This window comes from Protomyctophum bolini (assembly GCF_963924005.1).
Source record: "Protomyctophum bolini genome assembly, chromosome: 14".
Taxonomy (NCBI): domain Eukaryota; kingdom Metazoa; phylum Chordata; class Actinopteri; order Myctophiformes; family Myctophidae; genus Protomyctophum; species Protomyctophum bolini.
The window spans coordinates 23,946,060-23,973,588 of record NC_137875.1 but is presented as its reverse complement, the minus strand read 5'-3'; the positions used below and the strand labels follow the sequence as shown (position 1 = coordinate 23,973,588).

General features: G+C 42.0%; 4 protein-coding genes across 4 annotated transcripts; 2 read left to right on the top strand and 2 right to left on the bottom strand.

The window, feature by feature from the left end:
- Positions 1–257: 257 nt before the first annotated feature.
- On the bottom strand, positions 258–15,370 carry adam8a (ADAM metallopeptidase domain 8a; the record flags this gene model as incomplete). The annotated part of the gene is made up of 25 exons (XM_080782921.1): positions 258–1,346; positions 1,915–1,986; positions 2,631–2,681; positions 2,849–2,905; positions 3,669–3,881; positions 4,243–4,435; positions 4,573–4,687; positions 5,133–5,217; positions 5,316–5,402; positions 6,570–6,750; positions 6,883–6,964; positions 7,087–7,282; positions 8,138–8,227; positions 8,334–8,511; positions 8,990–9,132; positions 9,229–9,310; positions 9,508–9,677; positions 10,018–10,086; positions 10,235–10,312; positions 10,492–10,690; positions 10,921–10,997; positions 13,549–13,627; positions 13,745–13,818; positions 13,979–14,085; positions 15,316–15,370. 25 exons carry the CDS (start codon positions 15,368–15,370, stop codon positions 1,302–1,304), a joined length of 2,778 nt encoding a protein of 925 aa, XP_080639047.1. The 3' UTR covers positions 258–1,301.
- Positions 15,371–16,147: 777 nt separating this feature from the next.
- LOC308327909 (transmembrane protein 41B-like) lies at positions 16,148–16,873 on the bottom strand (the record flags this gene model as incomplete). The annotated part of the gene is made up of 1 exon (XM_080781541.1): positions 16,148–16,873. One exon carries the CDS (start codon positions 16,871–16,873, stop codon positions 16,148–16,150), a length of 726 nt encoding a protein of 241 aa, XP_080637667.1.
- Positions 16,874–20,377: 3,504 nt separating this feature from the next.
- On the top strand, positions 20,378–26,283 carry dnai2b (dynein, axonemal, intermediate chain 2b; the record flags this gene model as incomplete). The annotated part of the gene is made up of 11 exons (XM_080782053.1): positions 20,378–20,560; positions 21,454–21,615; positions 21,984–22,105; positions 22,292–22,434; positions 22,815–22,928; positions 23,363–23,502; positions 23,931–24,053; positions 24,412–24,635; positions 25,093–25,228; positions 25,539–25,685; positions 26,044–26,283. The coding sequence occupies 11 exons, from the start codon at positions 20,378–20,380 to the stop codon at positions 26,281–26,283; spliced, it is 1,734 nt and encodes a 577-aa protein (XP_080638179.1).
- A 599-nt stretch (positions 26,284–26,882) lies between these two features.
- On the top strand, positions 26,883–27,518 carry LOC308328283 (ras-related protein Rab-10-like; the record flags this gene model as incomplete). The annotated part of the gene is made up of 1 exon (XM_080782052.1): positions 26,883–27,518. One exon carries the CDS (start codon positions 26,883–26,885, stop codon positions 27,516–27,518), a length of 636 nt encoding a protein of 211 aa, XP_080638178.1.
- Positions 27,519–27,529: the final 11 nt, after the last annotated feature.

Genomic DNA, 27,529 nt, shown 5'->3' with positions numbered 1-27,529 from the left:
CCGTTGCTATGTAACCAGTTTACAACTATGGCCACTCATGAAGGGACAGATCAGGCAAAATTGCCTTGACAATGGGGTTTGCACTTTGCAGGTAATATGACAATAAACATAAAATACCTTATACGTTTTTGTGAAAATTGTGTTTTATTGCTGCCAGACAATAAAGCCTCAATAAATAATTCTCAACTTTTCAAGTTAATTGTCTTGTAAGCATACAAAAGAAAACAATCTGTTGCTTAAAGTATATGGCCATTATGGTAATTTGATATGGATTCTGGAAGGTTACATCATGACATTCATTTAATACAATATCAAAGATCTACAGTGAAATACTCAGATTATTAACATTCATTGGAAAATAATTGTATGGAAAAAATAATCACAGTAGGTCAAGCATAGTAATTCCCAAATGGTTTGAACTTTGAAGGCAATCCAAAAGCCACACATCATTTCCTGTAAAGTTCATGCCAGATTTTTTTAAATAAAAATCTCTTAATCTCTTCTGTTCTTCTTGGAAAGCTGTACCACATAATACAGGAAATATACTGCAATATCAGTTAGTAAAAATAATCACAGCATAAATTGTCAGTGCAAGTGCTTACTAATCCCTCATCCCAAGATAAAAGCAGGAAGATCTTTCCCTTAAAAGACAAAAACAAAAGGTTCATCAAAATAATCTTGGCATCGCCAGTTGTCATTTAAAGATAAATAATAAATATCTGAAATGAATATACCATTTTCAAGAGAGATAATTGACTCACAAAAACTGAGGCTGTTTCATACATTTCCTCCATGGACAAAGTATACTGTATACTTAAATACTAAAAGTATACAAACATACAAATTACAAAGTAAATTTATTTTAATATGAACGAATGCATTGCTGTATTACAATTTAGAACATTTCCATAAAAAAACGAATCAGAAGTCGCTATGTGCTGTGAGCTTGTACTGTAGATGTGCTATTTGAAAGTAGGCCTAGTTCATTCATAAGTCTGGGTCCCAAGAGGCTCTTCCAAGTGGAGTCAAAAGCACAATACTTCCATTTGAAAAGTAGCAACAAAAAGAAAGAAAGAAAAAAAAAAGTACGGTACTCAAGTAAAATAATGTACTTAGTCACTGTCCCTCAGTCCTCCAGTCAGCAGTTCTGCTGATCAGGTCTGGTCAACACAGAACAATGTCGCGGGAAAGGGCTCATCAACACCCACTGATTGAATTCCGTCAATCCACTTCTATAGTTGCAGTAAAACTTTATCTCCTCTCTTAGAGAACTGGTTGGTTCTGGTGCCTCCCTCCTACAGTCATCTGGGCTTGCTGGGGGGCTGAAGGGCAGCCTTCCCTGCAGGCTGGAAAACCGCAAACACATGCACAATTAAGCGTGCACACACACACACACACACACACACACACACACACACACACACACACACACACACACACACACACACACACCATGGATGAGTCACCCTCCAAATGCAATCCCAATTACCCCCTCTCTCACTGTATCTCTATAGCTTTCTCTCGCGATATAGACCAATATTAATACAATGCTATATTTGTAACATTTTGTATCTCTAGTTTGTTTAGCAGTGGGTCGAAAGAGTTTTGTGCAGGCCTGGTGCACATAATAACCCCAAAACACAGAGTCATTCCTTTTGCATTACTGTTGGGACTGTGTCCAAAACCACAGTGTTATTTTCCCCCCTTCTAAATATCTAAATTCCCTGAATTATGTTAAGAATGTTTAAATGCCAACTGTGAGTCTTATTGAGACCTCTGGCATGTTGCCTCCTCTGTATCAAGCAGGGAGTACGTTTAATATTGAACACATTGAAATCTCATATGAGACATTGCATTACATACTGGACTGCTGTCAGACACACCTCAAGAGTCTGAGCCGCTTGCAATACACACCTGTTGAGTTTGTTTCCATGGAGATGATATCCCACAAGGCTTTACTGGCGGCACTGGTGGCTTTGGTTTGATCTGACAAAATATCAATAGTATTCATCAAAAATATATTGTAAAAATATTCAGCGAATAGGTGTGTGTGTGTGTGTGTGTCAGTGTGTGTGTGTGTGTGTGTGTGTGTGTGTGTGTCAGGGCCGGATTTACCCGGGCTAGACAAAATTTTCAGGGCCCCCCTGGGAAATAAATTGGCGTATTTTGTTCTAATTTCGCTGTAATTCTTGGGTACCCAGCCCCCCCAAAAGAGAAAGGCAGGCAGACAGACAGACAGACTAGTCGCTGAATGCAGGCTGCCATGCACAGCGACATTGGCAGGGGTTTCCACAGCTACCCCACAAGTTGCCACAACACAGCGTCACTGTAGCAGAAGCTCTCAATGTTTTAACCATAATACTAAATGTACAATAACTAAACACAAATCTCCTTTTTTAGGGCCCCCCCTGTCGGGGGCCCCCAGGCTGTAGCCCACCCTAGACCAATGATAAGTCCGCCTCTGGTGTATGTGTGTGTGTGTGTGTGTGTGTGTGTGTGTGTGTGTGTGTGTGTGTGTGTGTGTGTGCGCGTGTGTGCACGTGTTTGTGTGTTTGTGTGTTTGTGTGTGCACGTGTTTGTGTGTGCGTGCGTGCGTGCATGCGTTGAAGAGAAATCTTAATTTATTTTACCAGCTTTGTTCCAAGTGGTGGCAGAGGTCTGGATGGAGCTAGTGGCTTGGCCTATAAAACATTAAAAATACATTTTAAAATATAATGTATTAATCATTTTGAAAACTAGTTCATCTATATTTCATATTTGTAAATGTATCTAAGCTAAAAAACTAAACATCTGTAAACACTGTATGAGGTTCTATTACAGATACAGTATGAGGTTCAATTTATCTCACCTCAAAAGATGCAACTTTACTTTGGACAACAGTTGGTTGCTTAGGTGACCTTCCAGTCTGCAGGAACACATGTGTACAAATCATTGGGTTTAGACATTAAAAGAGAGACACAGTAAGGTTAGAGCAGTGGTTCTCAAACCTTTTTGGCTTCAGAAACCCCCTTTTCCCACTTTGTTTAATTTAATTGTGCTAAAAAGCTGCTATGAATGAATGATAACGTACCTTTAAAAGAATATACATTACAAATGTTGCAATTATTAGTACCTCCTGAGAAGATTTATTTGAACTCAAACTTAACTTAACATTTCAGTAAAGGCTCATTCATAATCTGGATTTTCAGTGGTGGAGGTGACCACCGCTCCGGTGGTGAGGTGACCACCGGAGCTGAAATAACATTGAGCGGTGGTGAGTAAAAACAGAGAGAAGGGCTGGGGCGGTGGTTTGCTCTTCACCGCGGCTCGTGACGTCATGTTGTAGTTTGGTGGTCACCTCACCACCGAAAATCCAGACTATGAATAACGCTTTAGGCCAGTTTTCTTTATTCCCACGATTTTTGTAACCATGTTTTTCACCCAGTGTCAATTGTCTTTTTAGAACATGCAAACTCCACACAATAAAGCCAGTATTGCATATTGCTTTCTATTCAGTAACAGTTGTGCTATAGTCACATTTGTTATTTAATATGGTTTAACACTGCAGCAGGTTCATAAACAGTTTGTCAATGTTTTATCTTTAAACAAATAGGTAAATAAATTATTCAATTTGTGTGTGTGTGTGTGTGTGTGTGTGTGTGTGTGTGCGCGCGCACACGCTGTATTACCGGTTCAGTCTTTGATGGCAGAGGTCCACCTGGTCCTTTACCAGGTGGAGGATGAGGTACACCTGGTCCTTTACCAGGTGGAGGATGAGGTACACCTGGTCCTTTACCAGGTGGAGGATGAGGTACACCTGGTCCTTTACCAGGTGGAGGATGAGGTACACCTGGTCCTTTACCAGGTGGAGGATGAGGTACACCTGGTCCTTTACCAGGTCGCTGGTGAGGAATGGAGTCAGAGAACAGTTAAACAGCACGGAAAGGCTTATGTCACAAGGGTTTGTATATTCATCAGCAGTTGAGACGAATAACTATTCGAATAATTATTATTATAATTATTTCCATAATTTATTCTGACCTTAACAGATTAAAGCCTTTAGTCTTAGTGAAATGGATTTACAACGGATTTACGAATATAGCAGATCTACAAGCTCAAAATGTGTCTCAACATAATAGGCAAGTGGTTAAGAACAAATTCAAAATTTCAGGCTGTAAATATTAATGCACTCACAGAATGCAACATGATGGAAAGATACAGAATGATGATAATCAGTCATATCAAAACAAACGGCAATCTCACTTGTGGAGCAGGTCTGCTGGGTACTGTAGTTCTAGATAGTGGAAGTGCAGAAAGCAGAGGTCTACAGACTTGAGTGGTTGAAGACTCCACAAATGTGGGTTGACTGATATGTGAGCTCCCAAGGCGAGGGCTGCCCCGAGCACTGCCCGAACAAAATAGTGGGTTTGACTGTCCTGTGCTTGAGTGGAGATACCTGTTGAGAAACAAACACAGAGGCTCTGATCAAAGACGGACTGCGGGGAAAGAAAGGCTTTTCGTTTTGGCATGGCCTATAGTTGTGAGAGAATGTGATCACCATGACTGAAGGAAATTAACGCTGTCTGGTTTTACCTCTTTGGACACTGTCTCCTTTTCCTGCAGCATATTACACCTCCAATGACCACAACTAGCAGCAGAAGGAAGGCTACTGCAGATGCTATGCCAGTAACAAGAGCAAAATCTGGTCCTGTGTGTGAGTGACGCACACACACATGCACGCACACACACCCACACACACACACACACACACACACACACACACACACACACACACACACACACACACACACACACACACACACACACACACACACACACACACACACACACACTGATTGAATATCGGTCATTACTCGGGGGTGGACATTTCACTGTGTACGTCAACCAGACAGAAAGCAGAACTGTAATATATAACAGACTAACAGGGAAATTCCATTAAGTCAGTGTTCAATTGTGCTCATCAGAACAGAGTACAGTTGTTCTGGAGACCATGAGGACATCTCCCTCCAGCTTTAACTCTAGATTAACTCCTCAGAGCACAGGGGAACAGATACGAGTTTGTAACACACACACACACACACACACACACACACACACACACACACACACACACACACACACACACACAGTACCTGTGGGCATCTCTGAGAGCTCCACGTTACAGAAGGGTGGAGCCCAGCCAGGGTTACAGTGGCACTGCCTCTCATGGTTACAGACCTGTTAGAGACCACAGACCGGTTAACTGTATAGTCAATTATTTGTTATTGTACTATTTGACGAATTCATGATATTTGGGTTAGACATGTCTCACTCACCCCGTTGTTGTTGCATTTAGCAGCGCAGTCCTCTGTTCCGTACGTCTTGATGTTGTTCGTGTGTTCACATCGTTGATTGTAACACACCTGAGAGACCCATTACAGCAGTGATTTTGACAGCACATTTTTATTTAGTTTTAGTCAGTCTTTTGAATAAAATTCCATTTAGTGTTAGTCTTAGTCACCTGAAATGTTTTAGTCTTAGTCTAGTTTTAGTCGACTAAATATCACAAGAATTTAATCGGCTAAATCTACAGTTGATTTAGTTGACTAAAATGTGTGTTGGCAGGCCTTGATGGTTGCATGCTGAAAATAGCAGATCTACAAGCTCACAACGCATCGTGCTGCAACGAGTTGTGAGCTTATATATTGGTTCTTTTTTAGAGCGCAACCAAACATAAAATTACTTGTCTTTTAGTTCTACTGGATCTCTTCTCCACTAGTCCCTCTCCAACATTTTTGTCTAGTTTTAATTTGTTGACAAAATTGTCAGTATATTTAGTTTTAGTCATCAAAGCTTAGTTTTTATTTAGTTTTTGTCAGTGGAAAATGTCATCATAGGTTTAGTCTGTGTTAGAGAACACAGATGATCATGATGCAATCTCAAGTCCTGAGTTGATTTCTAGTACTTTTGTGGATGTTACGAAGGAACGTAGTGCCTCTCTGACATCACAACCGGGACGTGACATCACCCCCGACATCCCAACGCCATAAATACCCATGCCTACGCAGGTGGCAGACAGAATGAAGTAAAGAAGAACCCAGATCACGTAGCAGACCTCGGATACCATATCAAGATCTCCCACGTGACCGCCGGTTCGACCTGCGCTCAAGGTATAGGCCCTGTCTCTATACCTCGGCATTCTCACAGACCAGACAAGGCCTAGTTAGGTCTCGGTTACAGTGGAAGTGATACTTAGAATCATGACTCATATGATATGACATCACAAACCACAAGTGTAAGAGGAAGAGTTGTTATTTCTGATCAAACTATAGGAAATGGTGATGTCAGCCTATCAATGGACCCTAGCAAGTTCAAATTCACATGATTGATTGTCAGTATATTTAGTGTTTTAGTCATCTTAGTTTTTTTTTCTTTTCGTCAGTGAAACATAGTCGCTGAATATTTTTTGTCATAAGATTTAGTCGACAAAATCAACACTGCCATAGCAGCCATACAGTATGGCAGAATGCATGCACGAATATGAACTAATACAATTAGATAATCGGTAGCAACATGGGTGGTTTTCATACCATATTAAGGCCACACTTGGTGCCAGTCGGGACCATTCCCAGATCTGATGGGTAGTTGTCTTTAGTGTCCATGGTAGCCTCGTTGCATGTCACACCATTTGATAGCGTGACAAAGGACTTCCTGGATGTGACAGGGAACTCCCAACCGCCCGAGCAAAACAGTTTCCCACACTTCAGATCCCTGCCACCACAGAACCCCCACAGGATAGTGTCAATAAGCAATACACACTGTGACTACACACTAGAATACCTTGTTATGATATTGACTGGCTTTGAGATGAACTGGAAGTTGGGAATGATTACATATACATACCGGTCTGAACACCGCTGTCCAAACAGTGTCTTTTTGCATTTCTTTTCCTTGTTGAAGCAGGCATCTGCAGCGACCTCAGCATCTGAACCAGAGTCAGTTAGAGGTTTTTATATAATATAATCAAACTGATGAGTCAGAAACAACCAGATTTGTGGATCATGTCCTACGGACCTACACCATTGCTGTGTGATATTGCTGTTTTACCTGGTCCCCAGAGTCTTTTGCAGTGTTGTTTATGTGAAGGACACTGTCCATTATAGCAGTATCCACGTCCATAGTTGCAGGGCAGGCCATTCTGCGCATAGACATCAGCGTGGCAGAATGCTGAGAAACCTGTGCAGTATTCTGTCAGGTCGCAGTCCCCTGACCTTGGCCTACAAATGGTGCCTGTTGGCTTTAACTATAAAAAGTAAAGAAAGGAAGTTTTATACAAAACCATCCAAGTAGTGTACTATAATCAAGAGTTTAGACGTAGATCCAGAAAATAAGAAAATATTATAATCTTTCACCACTTGAAAGGGCAATGATAGATGGTTAACAAAAATATTTAATATTAAATGTAAAAAATAATTAATTATTTTATGAAGTCACTTTAAAAGAAGTACTTAGAGAACACAGATGTCTGATCATGTAACCTCAGAAGTGAATCATTTCCTGATTTGATTTCTAGTATTTTTGTGGAACTGATACGAGAATCATGACTCATATATGATGTTGTAACGGTTTAACGTGTGCGTGCATGCAATAGCCGATTCGCTTCATTGTGACATCACACATCCAGTTAAGTGTTATTTCCCAAGAGGCAGAGTTGTTCTTTCTGATCAAACTAGAGGAAACAGTAATGTCAAAAAGCCTATCAATGGACTCAAGCTCAAATTCAAAAGCACCTAGCTCACATCCACCCACAAATTGAAAATACTGAAAATCTGCTGCTGTGAATTGTTACATCATACTTTTGAGTTGAGCATGCCAGTTCCCTTGTTTGTTGCTAAAACCAGACTTATCAGGAGGGGGGAATAAAATTACATTTGAATGAGAACAGGGAAATATGAATACAATTCATTTTAGATTAAATGCAAACACTAATCCTGGGATCCCAAATTTCACCCCACTAAGAACCTTTACTGATTGGCCATATTCCTGTCATACAGTGACAATGACACATATTGACTAGGTTGGGCTGTATACAGTATGTGTGTATATGTGTGTGCACCCATTTACTGTACATGTTTGCTTGTACGTGTGTGAGTGTTACCTGGCAGTTGTGACAACATTCTCCCTCTGCACACTGGGTCCCTTCTTTGAGTTTGCAAGTAGTGGCATTACAACATGGATTCTTGCATTCCTGAGAAAGAGAGAAGGAGGTTAATTTGTACTGTGTATAAGTGTACAGTATATGACTGTGCATGCCTGTCTCTGTGTGCTTTATTCTACTGATCTTAATATTAAACCTGTAAAGTGCCACAGTCACATTCCTCTCCGGGCTCCAGGTATGCATTTCCACACACTGCTCCTCCATAGATACGACTTGTAGAGGGAGTATCCAACAAACAGGAAGGGTTCACCTCATCCAAAAATCGTCCAAGCTGCTGCTGACTGCAGCTACTGAACATATGGGGATAGGGGATTCTAGACATAGACAGAGGGATGTTAAAGTCACTGTGGATTTTAACGCATTACAGTGATATGTAGTATCTTAATCTTACACCAATTCCCAATCCCGTATTCAAGTCCCTTTGTCACTACTAGTCATACTCTAGTAAGTTGGTCCTAGGCTAGGGAGAGCACAGACAACCATGAGGCTGTTTCTTTTTACCTGACATTGAGGCGTTGCACCAGGAAGACATAACATAGCGGAGGAACACACTATTCTACCTTGTTCCACATCCCACTGAACAAGTGCCTCCCTGACCAACCTGAGTTACTGTACTAGTGCAGAGATCAGAGATGGTCTGTGTTTCCTCCTGCGAACACGGATAATCATGTTCATATGGACACTCGGGCAAGCAGAGGCACGGCAGGAAATTCAAACCACTAGCCTCCGCAATCTTGGACAGGAACACTACTCCTGCCACAACTTGGGGTTCAAGTTCAAAGTCGAGCTTACCCAACACTCTCGGCCATGATGCAGCCTTTGGCTGACGTTGAGGAGCCACAGGTACAGTGTTCAGTGTCATGAGACAAGCCTAGGTTGTGACCCATCTCGTGAGCGATGGTCGATGCAACTCCTATAGGGTCTGAGCTACGGTCCTGCAGGGTACATAGAGAGATAGAATGGAATATGTTTTCCTCATTCACGTCCAGTGAATTACGCATTGTTACACAGGAAACATAAAGCATGCTCACCTCATTGACAGCTCCAGAGTTGGCGGTGCACATGGCGTTAGTGTTGGCCAAGCCGACTGTTGAACCCTCAAAATCCACGCCTCTGAACCAAGGGGAATGAATTCAAGTTCAACACATGTTGTAACAGCTACACAAATACATCTTGAACCAGTGACCACAGTAAAATCCTCACTGTTAGTGTAGTGTACAACATGTGACCAAGTGAACCCATAAAGGTCCATTTGGTTACATTTGTACACTCTCAGAGTTAAATTAACACTCAGTGTAGCTGTCTCTTACGTGACAAACTGTGCATTGTCATGCTTGGTCCGTGGAAGCAAGCTCTTCTGTCGCCACTCAAGGAAGCGCACGAGGGAAACCTCAGGATCGGTGCTGACCTCTATCTGATCTCGATAGGACCACATCTCCAAGCCAACCAACATCACACGAACATCCACAGGCCGATAGAACTGAAACCGTATAGGCAACAGAAGCTGTTAATGCAGGCTAACCTCACAGTTATTATACAGTCTAGTCAGAATTCATTTCATTTTATGGTCATCACAATGTTGGTGATCTAATCTGCTGGGCACCACTGAAAATGCTGCAGATTTTCAAATTTTCTGTTAGTGAGTAATACATCAAATGTGACCATTATGTCTTGCTCATCTTGCTCAGTCTTGCTCATGTTCCTCATTCAAGACAGGACTGCAGGTTCATCAGCAGATTTGTTTTCCCTTTCTCAGCGAAACCTTCACAACTCACAGAAGCAGGGTTCATTTGAATGAGCTAATCAGAATAGCAAGATACCTTGTCCACATGGTTGGCTACTTCAAGCATTCTGGCCTCTACTGACTTCCTGCTGTCAAACTTCTTATACTGGAAGTAAAGAATAGATTTTGATCAGTAAAAGCATGTACAATTGAGAAATGTTAAAACACAAATATTAGTGAGGGTGATTAGTGACATAGTATTGACATTCTAATCGTCATACATCGTGATTCATTAGTTGTTCATTATAGCATACCTCTGTGTTGTCAACCACCAGGACCATCTCCACTATCCGTGGTTTTCCAGTTTGGGTTTTGGTCTGGGCCCCGCTTTTCTGAATATTGAAGACGTTAGATAATAGATATTATTATACATGTAAAAAAGTGTGTGTGTGTGTGTGTGTGTGTGTGTGTGTGTGTGTGTGTGTGTGTGTGTGTGTGTGTGTGTGTGTGCGTGTGTGCGTGTGTGCGTGCGTGCGTGCGTGCGTGTGTGCGCGCGTGCGTGTTTGTTTACCAGGCCACTGAGTTGGAACAGTCCAGAGGCGCTGGACACATGATCAAAGAATGTGGTTGTGTTTCCATTAGAACAGGAGCTTCTCTTCCTCCGTAGGTGATTGTAGTTGTAAACAGCATGAAAACCAGTCTGATGTCCTGGTTCAGTACTGGTAAGAGGTTCAATGAGGTACACCTTGTCCTGAAGCTGTATAAACCCCCTATGGGAGGAAAGGAGAATTCGTTCTATTTCATTTTTCATAAAACATCTCCCCTTGACAAAACTTGAAAAAATGATCATGCAGCTCTTAATGGAATAAAAACAACAACAAAAAAATACAATACATAATACGATCATTCATGTCACAGTTTCTGAGTGGACCAGAAAATCCAGTGATAAATGTATTTTTCAGTCAGAGAAGCCATAGTCTTATCTGCCTGTTCCCCTTACTTTACTCCTGAGCACAGTCCTATACTGGCTGAAGACTCTTCCACTTCCAGAATGTGTCCATGGTAGAAGCAGTGACCCTGAAACAACATGAAATGAACCATTTAACCGTATATACTTCATTGACCGGAGACCCCATCCTATCTATGCGTGGACCCTCATTGTCTCCATCTATATGACATATTTCTTGGCTGATCAAGCTCACAATGGTGTCAAGACCTGACACGTTGTGAGCTTGTAGATCTACTATTGTTGAGGGGCGCTAGTCCCTCCTATGCCCAACTTTGTGTGTTTGTGTGTACCCCATAGCGATGATTTGATTGGCTGAGCATGGAATGTGATATATGATGCTAAGAGCGCCTCTCACTTCACACAAGTGTAATCTTTTCAGAACGTTCGTCTATTATGACATGACCAGAAGAGGGACGCTAAGGGTTCAAGTATTTAAGGGTTTTTCAAAACAATTGATCAGCAGAGGCCACCTTAACATTATTGATCCTGTGTGACATTGAAGTCTTTTGATTGATTGATTGATTGAAGTATTTATTAACAGTTTGCAGAATTACAGTACATTTCAAGCACAATTCAATACAAAAACTATTAACTGTATACAGTGAGGGGGAAAGGTGGTGGTGGGGGGGATTCAGATTTTACGGGGGCCAGTTTCGAATTGCAGCCGTCCGTATAGGTGCCCTTTGAGAGCGGTTTTGAAGGAGTCAAGAGATTTGCATGTCTTAATGACTGTTGGTAGGGCGTTCCACATTTTTGTGGCATAGGAGTGAAAATAAATTTGTCCCTTGTTTGTGCCGAATCTGGGTTGCACATGGTTTGTTGAACTCCCTCTGGTGTTGTGGGTGTGGACTTCATTGACATTAAGGAAGTATTTAGACAGGTACATGAGTAACCTTGTACGAGGACTCCTGTTAGGGTCTTCAAGGTGTTTTTGTTGACCAGTGAGGAGATCCTGTATAGGAATCTTGCTCTTTGGTTGACTTTTTTGATTATGTTGGTGGCCATTTTATCACCGGAAAGATTTGCCTCCAGGATGGAACCTAGGTAGGTCATTTCATCTTTTCGTGTGATAATATTGTCACCCACTCTAACCAAGAAGCCATCTGCCTTGCTGAGATTACTATTTGATCCAAAAAGAATGGATTCAGTTTTTCCCAGGTGTAAGATATATAGTTATCAGCGAGCCAGGTGCAGATTCTACCGAGTTCAGAGCTGAGGGCCTTTTCAACCTGCAGTTTGTTCCTGTCCGAGACCAGCAGTGCTGAGTCATCTGCGAACAGGAACAAGTTGCAGTCACAAGCTGCTCGTCGTTTACATATATTAGGAACAGTAAAGGCACTAGTAGATTAGATTAGATTCAATCTTGTTGTGTTTGACAGTTGTGAAAAGCCTATCACATAGAATGTAACTTGTAATAACTGTAAAGAAAGAGGGCACCACCTCGTTCTGGTTGCTCGTGGGTTCTCGTTCTTGATAAGATTTTAGATATTATTATATTGATATTATGATATGATATTATTATAAGATATTATATTTGTATTTTGAAAATACTTCAGCTATCTCAATTGAATTATACCCTGCATTTACACAACCCAAGTTGCTCCTCTTTGAACAGCTCAGATGATGTGATATCCATTAAAACTGGGAAAGCATCCTGTGTCCCTTTAGATTAAAAATAGCAGATATACAAGCGGATCTGCTATTTTTGAAAAATCATAACAAATTATGAAAATCTTTGAAAATATGTATTCTTAAAGCGAACCTATTTAACTCAGATCTTTGCTTCTGGGGGTCCTTGGAAAAAATATATTTTGACATGGGGGTCTGCGGCCAAATACATAATTAGGGTGGTCCGTGATGTGAAAAAGTTTGAGCACCACTGATATACATTAGCACCATCCGTTTTTCAGAAAACTGTTTAGAAGACATTTGTAGAATCGAGGAAGACCACGCGGCACGAGGCCCTGCCTAAGACTGGCATAGAAAAACAAGCGTCACTAAACGCTGTAACCCAAAGGGTAGATGGCACAGGATATCCTCTGAACAGAGTATTTTCTTTATGCTGCCAAGCCCATGAGCTGCCCTTTAGGTTTCAGGGTCTGAATTGTATGGGGCACTAAAGACTTTCTAATCAGCAGGTTGAACCTTGAAACAGCCTGAAGAGTGACCTTTTTCTGTTCTTTTAAATACATTTCTTGCCCATTTCTTTGTTTTTGATGGAGGCGGTGAACACATGATTGTTATTTATCATAATATTATATCTTAGGTTAGATTAGAACGATGTAGTGTGTTACAAACAAAGTACAGTATAGTTTTGATGTAGTATTCATGCCATTCTCAGTACAGTGGTAGTATAGAGGGTATGCTCGTCACATCATCATACGCCTACTGAGTGGCAAAAAACTACTTTTCTGGCCTTGATAGCCCATACATCCAAACAGAAAAGTCCTATCTGATTGTATTAAACAACGTTAAACGACATTAAACTCACTTTGCCAAGTCACTTTGCCACTCGATTTCCCATTCACTTTATGCATGCGCTATATGCTTTATGCATGCTCTATATTAACTGTTAAAAATTTGTTAAAACGACTCAATGTAACGATTAAAGAACATTACCTTATTATAGGAAGTACTTGTGACTTTGGTGCCATCCTTTGAATAATGTGTCACAGAATAGCTTCCCCCAACAAGATTTCTGAAAGAATAAAATGTGATCAAGACAGTGTTCTGTACATGCAGAATAGACTGAAGCCCATGTTAAGGTGGTCTTTTGCCAGTCAGTTCTTGTTTCCTGTGATAAAAGTCATCTCACCTATTCTTTTCCAGGTGAAGAGTGTAGTTTTGTCCTGCTATTGTTAGAGAGTACCGGATTATGTTGGGGTGTGTCTACACACACACACACACACACACACACACACACACACACACACACACACACACACACACACACACACACACACACATTAAATCAATCAGTAATGAAAACAACAAAATGAGAAACATATAATGAAAAGAAAAACAAGAGAAATAAAAAGATTTATTTTACCTGGTTTGAAGAAAAACTATCTTCAGTTATATTCCCAAGTTTCTGAGGTGTTACAATTTCATATTCCAGCACATGAGGTAGTTTCTTCAGACTGCTCACAGTTACTCCTGGAAGTTAAGATATTTCATGTAAAAGAAAGAAAGAAAGAAAAACAAATAAACTAATAAATAAATAAAGAACTAAAAAGAAAAAAAGAAACTAGCCTACTCACCCAAAGAGGCAATACAGAGACAAATAAAATACCCAGAATAAAACATGCTGCTGTGAATGTGATCTGTAACGGTTCGCGACCTCATTGTGAATGAATGCCTTGCTTCAATTTGCTTGCTGTCTCAGGGAAATACCAAGGGCCCAGAGCACTCCGCCTCCCTTCTCTCACTGAGCAATATCCTGGAAATTAACATATTGGACTGAGTCATGAGAAGTTAGAATTTGATGGGAAACGATTTTCTAAGTAATGCGTCAGCATTACTTAGAAATCGTTGTAAGCCAAAAGTTAATTCTAATATTTATTTGATTATTATTATTATTACTATTATAGTTATTTATTGTAGGCCTATTAACATATTTTCTGTTTTATAGCCTTGCAGTGGCTATACAATATACAGTGTGTGTATAAAATACAGTTTATACACTTTGAATAATTATAATGAATTTATCTTTGACTTTTTCAAACTTGTCTGAGTTAATGAATCATCACTCGTTTGTTTACATGGCATTTAAAGTTTGAAACACAAAAAGTGTTTCTCCACCATCTTTAGTGCAAAGGCTCAATTGGCCTTTGTCGTCATCTGCTGGTCAAATGACTGAAGCGCAGAGCTCAAAGAAGCTCAGAATAAGTCCATACCTGATGTATTGTGCACAGAGTCAGATAAGATCAGTCAAACAAATTTATATGCAGACTTTTGGGTTATGCGCTCAGAATGTATGGTTTAATCCTGTTGGCGTGTGGTGTTGTGTGTGACAACCCGGTTGTTGATGGTCCGTTGCCAGTACGCACAACCATGAGAAGTAAAGAATGGGCCAGCCGCCACGACAGTCTACTGTGTGACATAAAGTCATCAGGATTTACCACATTCTTTTTGGATGCAGGAGGGCTCATTTTGCCAGTGTTCACAGATTCTGCTTTGTCACCAGCAGCTGTTTTGTTTAGCCAAAGCAATTTAACAATTTAACAATAATGATAATGAATTTATAATGCACTTTAGATTTGTAACAAACAAAGTGCTACAATCAGGGTAAAATATTATAAAATAATTTGTGACCCGTGTGAAGTGAGGGGCGATCTTATCATCATACATCATCTCATTCCGGCCAATCAGAATTTGCGTCCTCACCTTCGTGTTCAATGCTACACTGTGTACGTTTACACGAACACTCAAAATTGTCCATTCATTGTCAATGGGATGTAATGTTTGTACACAGACAAATGTGTCCGTGGAAAAGACTGGACCGGTAGGCCTATCTGTTTTTATACACCATTATAGGCTAATGTTCTTATTTTGATCATAATACCCAATTACTAAATGTCAGTCTCCAGGTTTTCTTATCATCATGCCTATAACACTGATTTACTAAGACACTATCATTAGGAGTCCACTAGTACTAGTGGTTCTGAAACTTTTTATTTCCAAGGACCCTGGGTCCATTTGGTTCCATTTGTACACTCTCAGAATGACCTGGCTGTTATGGTTAGAAAGGTCTGTGTTTTTGGTAATACTCATTTTCTATGTGGCTTTTTTGAATTTTGTCAAAAATGTCCACCACAAGCCAACATGGCGATGACCCCTGGGCCCTGGGTGAGGCATAAAGCCTATGAGAAAAACAGATTGCGGTGCTCTCAGGTGGTCAGGGAGGGAATTCCAGAGTCGAGGAGCATTCGAGCAGAAGGCCTGGTCCCCCATGGTACAGAGCTCGGTCTGCAGAGAAGGTTGATTTGAGTTACACAGCTGCATGTATACTGTTCGTGAGCCATGGACAGGGAAGGGACAGGGATCAACCCGACAGATGAGGTGATGAACAGTCTGGTGTTTCTATTCTAATGTTTCTCAAACCTTTTAATCTCAAGGACCTCAAGCAGTTTGAAACTCATTTAGCATGGGGACTCCCTTGAAACTCCCTCAAGGACCCTTGGGGGGTCCCCAGACCCCCACTTTGAGAACCACTGTTCTACTCTAATTTCTGCTGCCGTTTTCTCTGAAAACAGACAGGCAGTATGGAGAGAGCAGCGAGTGCGGCCAACACGAGCATAGAGTTCCAGGACACTGCCTCCCGGGCTGTGGTCATATTGTATAGTGTTGTACCTGCGTTGATGGCCACGAAGGATAGTGGGGCAACTCCAACGAAGGTTCCAAGGAAGAAGACCCCCAGAGGCACATCAATCACAGGTGCGGTGACATTGATGAAAGCGTTGGGGAGAAGAGGCGTTATCCTCAAGAAGATGATGTAATTGATTAGATGGTCTCTGTGCTTCTCAACCTGCTGAGACCATTTCTGGGCTCTCGCTGTGAAATATTTGTAGACCACAGGTCTCCCCACCAGGTATGAGAGCATATAGCAGAGGGAGGAACCCAGTCCACAGCACAGGCAGACTAAGAAAAGAGCCAGAGGGAATGGGTATAGATATCCTGACAGGATGCTGAGGCAGATTGATCCAGGGATTGCAAATGTCTGAAGGAAGATATATGTTGTGAAGTAGACCATCAACACTCGGGTGTAATGCGTGTTGTTGTATTTGGACAGGACAGTCCCCAGTGCTTTGGCATCATCTATGTCTCTGGGGATCTTGATCTTGTGCATTTCATCATCACTTAGTGCTGGGAACAAGTTCCTGTAGACCACATACATGATCAAGGCAGAGCAGGTAAAGACAGCTAGCAAAATGAGGAGAGACATCCACACTGAGCCCCCTCCATATTGCGTCCCTTTCAGTTCTTGCGGCTCGTCAGGACTTGTCTTCTTTGGCTGCTCTTGTGCCTCTCGTCTTCCTGCTCTTGGTTTCTTGGACATTTTCTCCAGCTATAAATTGCTAAATGCTGTAGGCTACTGTTGTTAGATAATATTATGCAGTTATTTCAATTTCTGGTATGTATCTCTCATACTATAGCCCTTTCTGGTACAAAGGGGGAGGACTGGCACTTGACAGTACCATTATTAAATAGATACAGCAAAGCATGCTCTGAGTAGGCCTTATTACTTATATCAGGCTACAAAGCATCTGGTCTGACATCACACATAACAGAAACCGTTGCTATAGAGACCCCTCTTGACTCTCGACTGCCGTCACATAGTTCGATAGGCCACACATTTCTGTGTAACCAGCCGGACTCGCGTTGCTAAGATACAGTAAACAACCTCTACCGACAGTTTAGTGTTCGCGGTGAGCAGGACGGCGGAAATTTAACAAAAACAACAACAACAACGTTACGTTTATTGGGACAGTCTGAGTCAGGTAGGGTTAACATTATCAGAATTGTGTTCGTCTGTTAGCTTCATGCTATCTGAACTTTTGGAACTGTTGCCTACTAGAATTTCGCCGGCCTTCGGCCGGCGAATCCTAGTTACATTGCAGCACAATATGGGAAGAAGGAAATTGCGAGTTGACAGACTCCACTTCATGTTTCAGCTGTGTTTTTAAACTCAGTAGTGTGCCCTGCACATGTAGTAACGGATGGGTTATAAATTATTATAATAACAGAAAGTGTTTTTTATTTCTCATAAATACGCAAACATGGTGAAACAACTACAGTCACAGAGAGCAGTGGCAAGGTAGCTGCTGCCTGCTAACGATGCAAACAACAGCCTTGCCTGTCGTGTGTGTGTGTGTGTGTGTGGGGGGGGGATAGCACTAATTTTCGACATTTTACTGTGTCATAAATATTTACATCTGTAGCCTATATTGTGATTACATTTGACCGTACATTTGACTCTTGTGTTATATTCTTGTGAAATATTCAGTAAAGTATTGTGGTGAAATATTCACCCCAAGTTGATAAGATATGCAGAGAATATAATACCAAGAAGCCCCAGTTTGAAATGCATTAGGCCACAGACCTAACCTGACGCTGCCAGATCCAAAAAGCTTGCTACACAAATTTGTTTAACAGCTTATTGGGATCTGGGATCGCGGAATCAAATTCGATGACGGGGCTGTTCCTTTTTTTCAAGATACATGGTAGATGATTGGATGGGAGCGTCTGTCTATCACCGTGTGGGCGTGCAAACACAACCAATCATATTGACGTGTCTATATAGCTTCACATCCGGTTTCGCACATATCCCGCCCTTAGCTCACGCTGATTGGTTCGGTACGGGTCGGATCTGCGTTAGCTCAACCCCCTCAGAGATCCCAGATCCAAATAAGCTGTGAAACAAATTTGTGTAGCAAGCTTTTTGGATCTGGCAGCGTCAGGTTACCACAGACCCCCATTTGATACCATTTGCTCTCTGGGAAAATCAGGGTCCATTTGGTTCCATTTGTATGCTCTTGGAGTATGATGACTGTGCTAACAGTATTATCATCAAATATGTCTCAGTTTGAAGATTAAAAAAAACATATTTCATATGTGTGAGCTTGTAAAGTCGAACGTTCAACCTAGAGACAGTGTTGCCAAGTCTGATCATTATAAGCTACTTTGGACTTGTTTATCTATTGGTAGTCCTTGACATGGAAATGTTTGAGTTCCACTGCTCTGAAACAACATTAGACAACAAAGTGTGACAGTCAACACTATAATTGATTATTTTAAGACTAATTTCCGGACCATTTCTGATTTACCTACTTTGAACTGGCCTATTAACATTTGTATAGACCTGGTTGCTTGTTTCACTCTCACATCCACGATATGTGGCAACCCTGGTCCCTGGTTTGTTTTGCGTGTGGATGTTGTTTTGTGTTGCTTTAGCATCTTTAGCACAGTATCTATCACAGGGTGCAGCAGCTGCTGCTGTCATGAAAACGCAAGTTTCTGTCCCAGAAGCTCACGTTAGGTCTGCGCACACTGTACGTTGCTATGGCAAGCTGTCATCAAATGCTGCTAACGTTGTGGTCAGCACTGTTAGCATGTGTGCTATCAGGCAAAAGCTGAGATAGATATAAAACTACTGGCCAAAATGTCATACAAAACACAACCCCTCAAATCGGAATGTGATTGTGACCTACAGACCATCATGATTTGCTTGCTGGACCTATAAATAATTTATTTGCAATAAATTGCCACTCGCCTTAGCCTGCATGCCTATTCCTGTGTGTCTGTGTGTGTGTGTGTGTGTGTGTGTGTGTGTGTGTGTGTGTGCGCGTGTGCGCAAGACAGACGTGCGTGTGTGTGCAGGCTGAGAGCTGCTGACTGTGATTGACGTGTGAGCTGGATAAATCAGTGAGAGTTGGAAAAAGCGCACGCAGAGCCAACTCGCAGGCAGTGCCTCAGGCCAGATGCCTGAGAATCGGCACAGGATTCTCTGGGTCACCAGTGTTGGTGTGACACACACGGCTTCCACATTTAGCTTCATACTGGGTGAAAGTGGCGTTCCAAAAATTATTTTTCCCCTCGGAATTCTTATTCACAATGAGATGGAGTTGAGGTGTTTGTGTTTGCTTGCTGGAGCTATAATTAATGTATTTGCATTAAATGTCCACTCGCGCATCGAAGTAAAAAGCAAGATGGCCGATTGTGAGAGTGAAAAGTAGCTGTGGGGGCGGGCCTGGAGGGCCTATGAGAACACGGAGAAGTGTTGCCAGGTTTGCGAATTGTAAGCGAGTTGTAGTGTGTGTAAATAGCGTGGTTGTGGCCTTGTTTCTGCCCGTTTCTGCCCCTGTTGGGGCAACAGAACATGTCGACCAGTTTTGTTAACCGCTTTTGGTCAGGTGACCAACTCCACAAATGTTAAATTAGATAATGTCTGTCTGTCCGTATGATTCAGTAATAATGTTGCATTCTGATTTTGCTTTGTTGTTTGCTGTTTTTAACACGGTCTGTAAAAGCAATAATATGTAACATTGTTTAGAAAAGCGCCATAAATTCATTAGAGTCGCTATCATAATCAAAATCCCTTCAAATCGAGAATTGAATGCTTGCCTGAATTTGTCTCTGGTGTATGGACACAGGAAGAGAGGGCATGCACCTGAGAAGTCTGGGGACGTGCCGTACAGGTCGGACCTCAAAGTGAAATTGGCAAACAAAAAAAGAAGGTATGCTTTGAAAATGGTCTCAAACTCAAACACTGTAAAGTAGCCAGGCATGCCTGCAGAGGCTATGGCCTATGGTTATTAATATCATCACTGAATGATTATTGAAGAACTTTTTATTATTCTGGATAAATCACAGAAAATCAACACAGATAATTACAAAAACCAACAGATCATCATTGGCTATACATTTCCCACTAATTGCAGATCACAAAATGGAGATAGTCTACGTGTACACCAAGAATCGCAGCGAGTTTGGCCGACAATGCAACTTCTCTGATCGGCCTGCTGAGTTACATGTGGACATTCTCCCCGATCCATCTTTGGCTGCCAACTTCATAGAGAGAGACCCCTGTGATGTTGCCATACAGTGCTCACAAGAGATGTCTGGGCATGAGGTAAGCAGACGCAGGCGGGACGTTCTGCATGTCCTGTTACTGTATATGTAGTTTATTTTGCATGGTGATAAATAGACTACGTGTTATGTAGGCTGCATAATCTGGTACATTTACAGCAGTGGTTCTCAAACCTTTTCATATCAAGGATACCCAAATTAATACGTATTTGGCTGATGGACCCCAATCTGAAAATATTTTGTTCCAGGGACCCTCATACAAGATTTGTGTTGTTCAAAACCTTGTAGATGTAGGTTTTCTAATACATGGCAGTAAAATGGTTTATTGGTTTCTGGTGACCCCCTGTTACAACCCCCTGGAACCCCTAGGGTCCCCGGACCCCACTTTAAGAACCATTGACCTACAGTACTGTTTCACTAACTGCTAACTTAAGGCAGGTCCTATTAAAACCTTTATAAACCTAGTCTAACCTTCAGTTTCTTCACAAGGTTCTCATCCATTGCACAATACTCGTACTGCCAATGCCCTTGAGCAAGGTACTGACATTAAACCTGGAATTGGTCTCCGAAATTCCACAAGGGCATAATAAAGGACACCATTACTTTTCCAAAGAGAGCCCATCAGCCACTCAATTACGAAATACGTGTATGTACTGTAGGACACTCTTTCAAATGAGTACAATGATTAGATATTAGGCAGCACTGCCCCTAATAGTTGGGATGGGTAAATGCAGAGGACAAATTCCACAAGGGCAAATACAGTACAGTGGCCCTAACAACAACAGCATCACCAACCCAGCGTTGACTGACCTGTACATACAGTAAGGGCCCAGGCCATATGTATAGGTCAGTTCAACGCTGGGTAGACCATCTGGAAACACACAGCACCATCTGTAACCTGCCGGTGAACACCGCCTTGTCTTGTTTTCTGTTCAGGTGAACACGAAGCACATTGAAACAGTGAGCCGTGGCATGAACCACATGGAGGGGGGCTGGCCCAAAGATGTCAACCCTCAAGATGCTGAGCAGACCATTCGCTTCAGGAAGAAAGTCGAAAAGAATGAGCAATATGTCAACGCCATACTACAGCTGGGAGGAGTGAGTGTCCCGGTTCATCATTCTTCAGTTTGTGACTCAAAGTGTAGTAGTTATACCTGGGGTACAACATGCAAATACGATTGATAGGAAACCAGCTGTAAGCTACAAGGAGATCCTCATTAGCAGCTTTGGGAACTTGGTAATTTGGCTCGTTAGGAGGCTATAAGAGAGATGTCTGTTTATCCGGAGAGAGTGGCAAGTTTCTTGTGCACGATGCTAACAGCAATGTGATATGTTGTGAGCTTGTAGTTCTGCTTGTAGATTGTATAGTTGTATAGGCTACACGAATAATGTGCGGTTGTCAAAAATGCCTAGGCATGGTCATTCAAGAAGCACTGCTAAGGTGGTTGTGTCCTTCCCTCACACAGGTCATGGAACACTGCATCAAACAGAACAACGCAATAGACAGTTATCAGCAATACTTTGCGGATGAGGACGAGGTAGAGGAGGCCCAAGAGCAGCCCTCAGCCAAGACTGTCAGTGTTTTCAGGTGCTTTGACAAAAACAAATAATAGCAGCAATACCAATACAGCTACGTATACAGTTATTGATGTATGTTTGTTCAACTTCTAAAAAATCTAAAAAAGAAAGCTGAAAAATACTGAGATACTAAGATGTGAAAAGACAATCGCATGTATGGTTGCCAGTATGGTTCTATCACCATTTTCCTTTCCAGAGACCCTAATGAGGTCAAGCGAACAGTCACCTGCCTGTCCTGGCAACCTGATGGAAGCCGGAAGCTGGCTGTGGCCTACTCCTGCCTGGAGTTCCAGAAAGCCACAAAAGACATGAGTTTTGACTCCTACATATGGGACATTGGTATGTATGTAGCAATGATTATTTGGAGACAAGCATTGAACAAATGTCCAACCTCTGTATATATACAGCCTTGTTCAGACCTCATTAGTGAAGAGGGAACAATTACTGTATGTGAACTGCTGGCCTAGTGGTCGCAGACACATTTTTACGTGACAAGTAAATATTCGCAATTTATATTTAAATTTATATTTTCTCAAAATGTCAGATTTTCTGAAGTGTTGTGAGCTCGGATATTTTAGGGTTTAATTCACAATATATTTTGTAAAGTTTGTGTCCCGACTCGGAGACACCAAATCTATCTCTATCTTTTTTGGTCTTGAGCTGACAAGTATGGCAAACTGATATAACCTATAATATTATATTATAATATGTGTTCCCAGAGAACCCCAATAAGCCAGAGATGACTGTGAAACCGGTGTCTCCTCTTGTGTGCCTGGAGTACAATCCCAAAGACTCACACATCCTGGTTGGGGGCAGCTACAATGGACAGATTGGTGGGTTATAACAACATCTGACTTCCATTCTCTCTCTCTGTCATGTTATCTCTTTCTTGATGTCTTGCCCTGTCATTGTAAGACAATAGTCTTAGAAATATCATATGGTTCGCATCATGGCATCATGGCAGCATCATGGCAGCATGACTACGTCATTCAACCAGTTTTATCTGTCTCTGGAATTCAAATATAATGTTTTGAACTTGTGCACAGGGGGTCCCCAACCAAATGAGTTAGTATAGCATCAATACCAGTTAAACCGCTTGAACAGTGTTTTATATTTTGGCTATTCAAATAATAATAATAATAATAATATTTTTATTTTTTAAGGCAATTAACAATTCTTGAAAGTTTGTAACAAATTTGGAATAACTTCCTATAAGTGCCTGTGTGTGTTTGTATAACCGTATGACTTAGTGACATTTCTTTCTCAGCCTACTGGGACACTCGCAAAGGTGGCCAGCCAGTGGAAATGTCCACAATTGAGCACAGCCACCGGGACCCTGTCTATAAAGTCATCTGGTTGCAATCAAAGACTGGAAGTGATACTTTCTCTGCGTCCAGCGACGGCCAGGTCAGCCTAGCCTCTGTTGGCCTTTCACTGCACCTGCCACCTCCAGTGGTGTAAAGCAGTGGTTTTCAACCCTTTTCATATCAAGGGCCATTATTTATTCGTGATTTGAGGCACCATTTGATGAGATTTAGCCTCTCAGGCCCAAAACGAAAGAATATTTTGTTATCGTATAAGATTTTGTCCACAATTCCATGCTGTATTGATGTGGTACCCTAGGAGAGATAACAGACAACGTTGATCGAAATAACAATTATTTTACATTCGCTAATTATGTAGACTAGCTTTTAAGAATAATGTAACTCTTGAGAGCGTAACATGAAACCAATTGGACCCACAAGGGTCCATTTGTCGAAGGCGTTGTTTCTTTATGTGACATCGTTGAGGAAGGTGACCAATGCACTGTCCCTCTGTCTGCCTGTGTCTGTTAGGTGCTGTGGTGGGACATCCGCAAGATGAGTGAGCCTACGGAGAGGCTGGTGCTGGACCTCAACAAGAAAAGCAATCCGGACAACGCCTTAGGTGCTATGTCCCTAGAGTTTGAGCCCACCATGGTGAGTCATGGTTACCTCAGGTCAGTTAATCTCTCAAGAACAGATTCCAAGCCGTGCTACTGAATCTGTCGTCATGGGCATTCAGAACGTGTGTACATGGGGGGGAGGGGGTTTAGTGGAATGAAAACATAAATGCCTCACCGGAAGAGGAGGGCTGAGGGTCAACCAAACGGGCCAACATCTGTTATCCACATTCTATTGGGCAGCAAATTCAAGAGTCAAATTCAAGGAAAAAAACAGAAGAGGGCGCTGTTTTTTACTATTTTTCGCCAATGGGGTCCCAGATTGCAGGTCAGTAAATGAGCGGCATACAAAGAGGGCTATTTTATTTTAAATTTAACCTCATCTGTGTCTTCAGCCTACGAAGTTCATGGTGGGAACAGAACAAGGGCTTGTGGTGTCTTGTAACCGCAAGGCCAAGACAGCGGCAGAGAAGATTGTATGCACGTACGGAAGTCACCACGGCCCCATCTATGCTCTGCAAAGAAACCCCTTCTTCCCCAAAAACTTCCTCACGGTGGGGGACTGGACAGCTCGCATCTGGTCTGAAGACATCAAGGAGTCCTCCATCATGTCCACAGGGTAAGTCACATATTCAAAATGGCAACACACACACACACACACACACACACACACACACACACACACACGATGACGTCACCGCTCATTAGCACATGTAATTTTTACTATGCATGGAAACTACACGGATATCTATCCAGTTGTTCAAACTTATCATTGTTCCATCAACTGCACCACGTCCACGTCACCACCAAGCAATTAAAGGATCTGCTGAGAGAGAGAGAGAGAGAGAGAGAGGTGTGTGAATGCAATCGCATCAAATAGCGTGGTTGGTACTGCAGTGATTTTCTCCTGTGTTCAATGCGTTTCTGCGCTTGTGTGTGGATACAGATATCTTTGTCGTATGGGCAGGGATTATTTTTTAAACGGAGGTCGGAAATATACGTTTAGAAAAAGATCCATATAGCCCAGGCCTGTCCTGAGACAAGTCAAGCTAATATGAAATTCTCATCCCTGGAAGCTACCAGACGTCATACTTGATGGACGCCTGCTGGAGTCCAGTTCGTCCCTCAGTGTTCTTCACCGTCAAGACAGATGGAACGTTAGACGTGTGGGACATTCTCTTCAAGCAGAATGATGCTACACTGCGACTCAAAGTATGTTCTCTACTAGGGTTGCAACAGTTCATGAAAGTAATTGATTTAACCGATAGAATTATCGATTCATACAGTAATCAACCCCTATTTTGGACACTAGAGGTTCACATCTATCGTGTGAGGGCTATGTACTGTACATCGCACCACCGATCTGACCAATATGCCCATTATGGAGATCTCTGTATCTGTCTGTCCATGTCCCATAGAAAAAATATATCTCTGCACTGCAGCAGATATCATTCACTAATCTTGGCAAGCACTGTGTGTGTGTGATTGGCCTGTTGTAACTTTTTGTTTTTGTTGTACTCAGGTATGTGATGAGGCTCTGTTCTGTCAACGAGTGCAGGACAATGGGCGTTTCCTGGCCTGTGGTTCCCAGCTGGGTACTGCCACCCTGCTGGAGATCTCCCCAGGCCTCTGCACCTTGCAGAAGAACGAGAAAACCCTGGTCACCGAAGTAAGAACGCAGCTCCAGCTGTTTCACTTTCATAAATGCTAATCATCAACTCTGAGAGCAAGGGCCAATGTTAAAATGTACAAATCTTTATTTTATTTTTATGTTGTATTTGTACTTTTGTAGGGGAAGCAGTTGTAGGAAACTTTTAAAAGACATTATAGGGTGATCAAGTCCTTAGCTTCAGATCTGTCAGTTATTCCAAGCTACAGGGGCAGCGCACACAAAGGCTTTATTTGCCAAGTTGTTTGCCAAGTTCAAACATCCAAACCTTTGTTTATACATGACATGACAACATGAATATAGACATGGTGAGGTACACGAGAGAGAGAGTGCGTGACAATTTGTCTTTCTTGGTCAGATGTTTGAGCGTGAGACCAAGCGAGAGAAGATCTTGGAGGCACGGCATCGAGAGATGCGTATGAAGGAGCGCAGCCGCTCTGAACAGAGCAAGGAGGAGTCTACCAACCCGGAGGGGGATGGAGAGGAGAACCCAGAGGAGATGATTGCACGCATTGAGGCCGAATTCTTCGAGATAGTGGAATCGGAGAAGAAGAAACAAGAAGAGGAGAAACACCAGGGAGAGCCGGGAGACATATAGTTGTCCAAGACTCCAAGTAATGAATTACCTTTTTAAGTACTGTATATTAATGTTCATAATATGTATTTATGTACATATGCTTATGATGATGAGATTCTTACTTGGGACTTGTGTGTTGTGTGCATAGTTTCACGCCAATCGGTCCTACAGTGCCAGAGATTAGCCATTCACAGAATGACTGATGGCTCTTTATCCTATTCCTAACCTTAACCTTAAACCACACTAAATGCTAACTTTAAATATAGGTTATTAACATAATCTTAATGAAGATAAATGAATGAAACAACACGAAACCAATGCCTAACCATAAGCATATCACTGCCTATAAACTAATTAAATTAATCAGATATTGTCAAAAGATATCTGGATCAAGGGGAGTTGATCTCAGATGTCACAACACATGTTGTGACATCACCAGTTACGTTACTGTGGTGTAACTGGTGATGTCACGATATGTCAGTATTTATTTAGGTCAGTATTTAAGCCAACAGACTAGATAACCAAACTAAGCTGCTCAACAGATCAAAGATTCTAACATTAATTTGGATCCATCACAGCCCATCAGGGTTGTCCGAGGGAACACAAGTGTTTCTACTTCAATGGCAAGGAAGACGTCCACTTATGACTCGCTGTTCAAGCTGCTTCTGATTGGCGAGTCGGCCGTGGGAAAGACATCCCTACTGTGCCGCTACAGCGACGACGCCTTCAACGCGGCGTACATCTCCACCATTGGAATAGACTTCAAGATGAAAATCATTGAGGTGCAAGGAAAGAGGATCAAACTACAGATATGGGACACAGCGGGCCAGGAGAGGTTCCACACCATCACCACCTCCTACTACAGAGGAGCCATGGGCATCATGCTGGTCTATGACGTAGCTAATCGCAAGAGCTTTGAAAATATCAGCAAATGGCTGCGCTGCATCCGTAAGCATGCAAGTGACGATGTTAGGATTATGCTGCTAGGGAACAAGTGTGACATGGAGGACAAGAGAGTCGTACCAACAGCCGATGGGGAGCAGACTGCAAGGGAGCATGGCATTGCTTTTACGGAGACGAGCGCTAAGGACAACATCAACATTGAGAAGGCTTTCCTGGCATTAGTAGAAGACATCCACAAAGACAGTTATGTAGAGCCCAAAAGCAAAAATGTAAACGTCAACCTCAGCAGTGTGAGCGTAGTCACACGATGGAAGAACAAGTATTCCCTGAAGAAGAGCAAGTGTTGCGCTTGAACAAAACCCTA